Source organism: Octopus bimaculoides, chromosome 7 (genome assembly GCF_001194135.2).
Source record: "Octopus bimaculoides isolate UCB-OBI-ISO-001 chromosome 7, ASM119413v2, whole genome shotgun sequence".
NCBI classification, from domain to species: domain Eukaryota; kingdom Metazoa; phylum Mollusca; class Cephalopoda; order Octopoda; family Octopodidae; genus Octopus; species Octopus bimaculoides.
The window spans coordinates 9,603,749-9,604,903 of record NC_068987.1 but is presented as its reverse complement, the minus strand read 5'-3'; the positions used below and the strand labels follow the sequence as shown (position 1 = coordinate 9,604,903).

The window sequence follows — 1,155 nt, the reverse complement described above, 5'->3', positions numbered from 1 at the left end:
GCAGTGAAACATGGGCCGTGACTGTCAGTGTGCATACCCAACAGAGTGTAAGTACCTTGAGAGAAAAGTTGAACCTAAGAAGCATCAGTTGTGGTGTGCAAGAGAGACGTTTGCGCTGGTATGGTCATGTGGCGAGAATGGATGAGGATAGCTGTGTGAAAAAGTGCCACACTCTAGCAGTTCAGGGGACCTGTGTTTGCTCCCCCCACCGTCATTGCTTGATAACAAATGTTGGCATGTTTACGCCCCCGTAACCTAGCGGTTCAGCAAAAGAGTCCAGTAGAATACTAGGCTTACAAAAAATAAGTCCTGGGTCGATTGGTTTGACTAAAGGCGGTGCTCCAGCATGGCCGCAGTCAGATGACTGAAACCAATAAAAAAATTATATAAATTAATTAATGAATGAATAAATAAAATAATGATTTGGTGGATTACCTGCAGCAGGTGTCGTAACTGTTGCTGACTGAAGGTCGTTTGGGAAGTTGGCAGGGGCATCCTGTTCTGTTGCTGCTGCTGTTGTTGCTGCTGTTGATGCCGCACTACAATTAGAAAAAAAAACAAAATGGAATTATTAATTATTTCAATGACTTAAAAAATCAAAATGCAACCTAAACAAAAAAAAAAAAAAAAAAAAAATGGGAAATAAACAAGACAGGGTTTCAACTCCAACACCCCTCCCTCCCTCTCTCTCCCTATCTATCTCAATAAATACAAAGAGGAAACAAAGCATGAATAACCCTATATTGGTCACACAGAAACCCACTGGGTTGTGCAGCAGAGGGCAGCTAATGTGAAGAATCACAACCAACACATTCATTTTATTGCACACCTAGCATGTCACACACACACACACACACACATATTGGGTCATCCCATAAATAATGCGGTTTTTTTCAATTGCATGAACTAAAAGTCGGAGGGAGACCGGATAAACTACCTGCATCAACTTGCTATAAAAGCTGGTAGTAATTTTACCTTATACTTATTCTTAGAGCAAGCTTTGAAGAATACAGTTCGATTTTAAGTTATTTTTTCCAAATGAAGGAGAGTATATTTTAGATTAAAAAAGAACTTTGTTTATCTTAATTTTGAAAAATAAAAGAAGTATCAAAAAAAAGCATTATTTATGGGATGACCCAATATATGTAACATATA

The 1,155-nt window shown here is 38.5% G+C and overlaps 1 protein-coding gene across 8 annotated transcripts in view; it reads right to left on the bottom strand.

Annotated features, from left to right (window-relative positions):
- Positions 1-1,155, bottom strand: part of LOC106884453 (mediator of RNA polymerase II transcription subunit 25) — a 67,927-nt gene that overhangs the window by 3,591 nt on the left and 63,181 nt on the right. For all 8 annotated transcript variants that reach the window (XM_014935842.2, XM_052969211.1, XM_014935843.2 and 5 more), the window contains one exon: positions 436-539. In XM_014935842.2, coding sequence (XP_014791328.1) covers positions 436-539 — 104 coding nt within the window. The remainder of the gene's footprint in view (positions 1-435; positions 540-1,155) is intronic.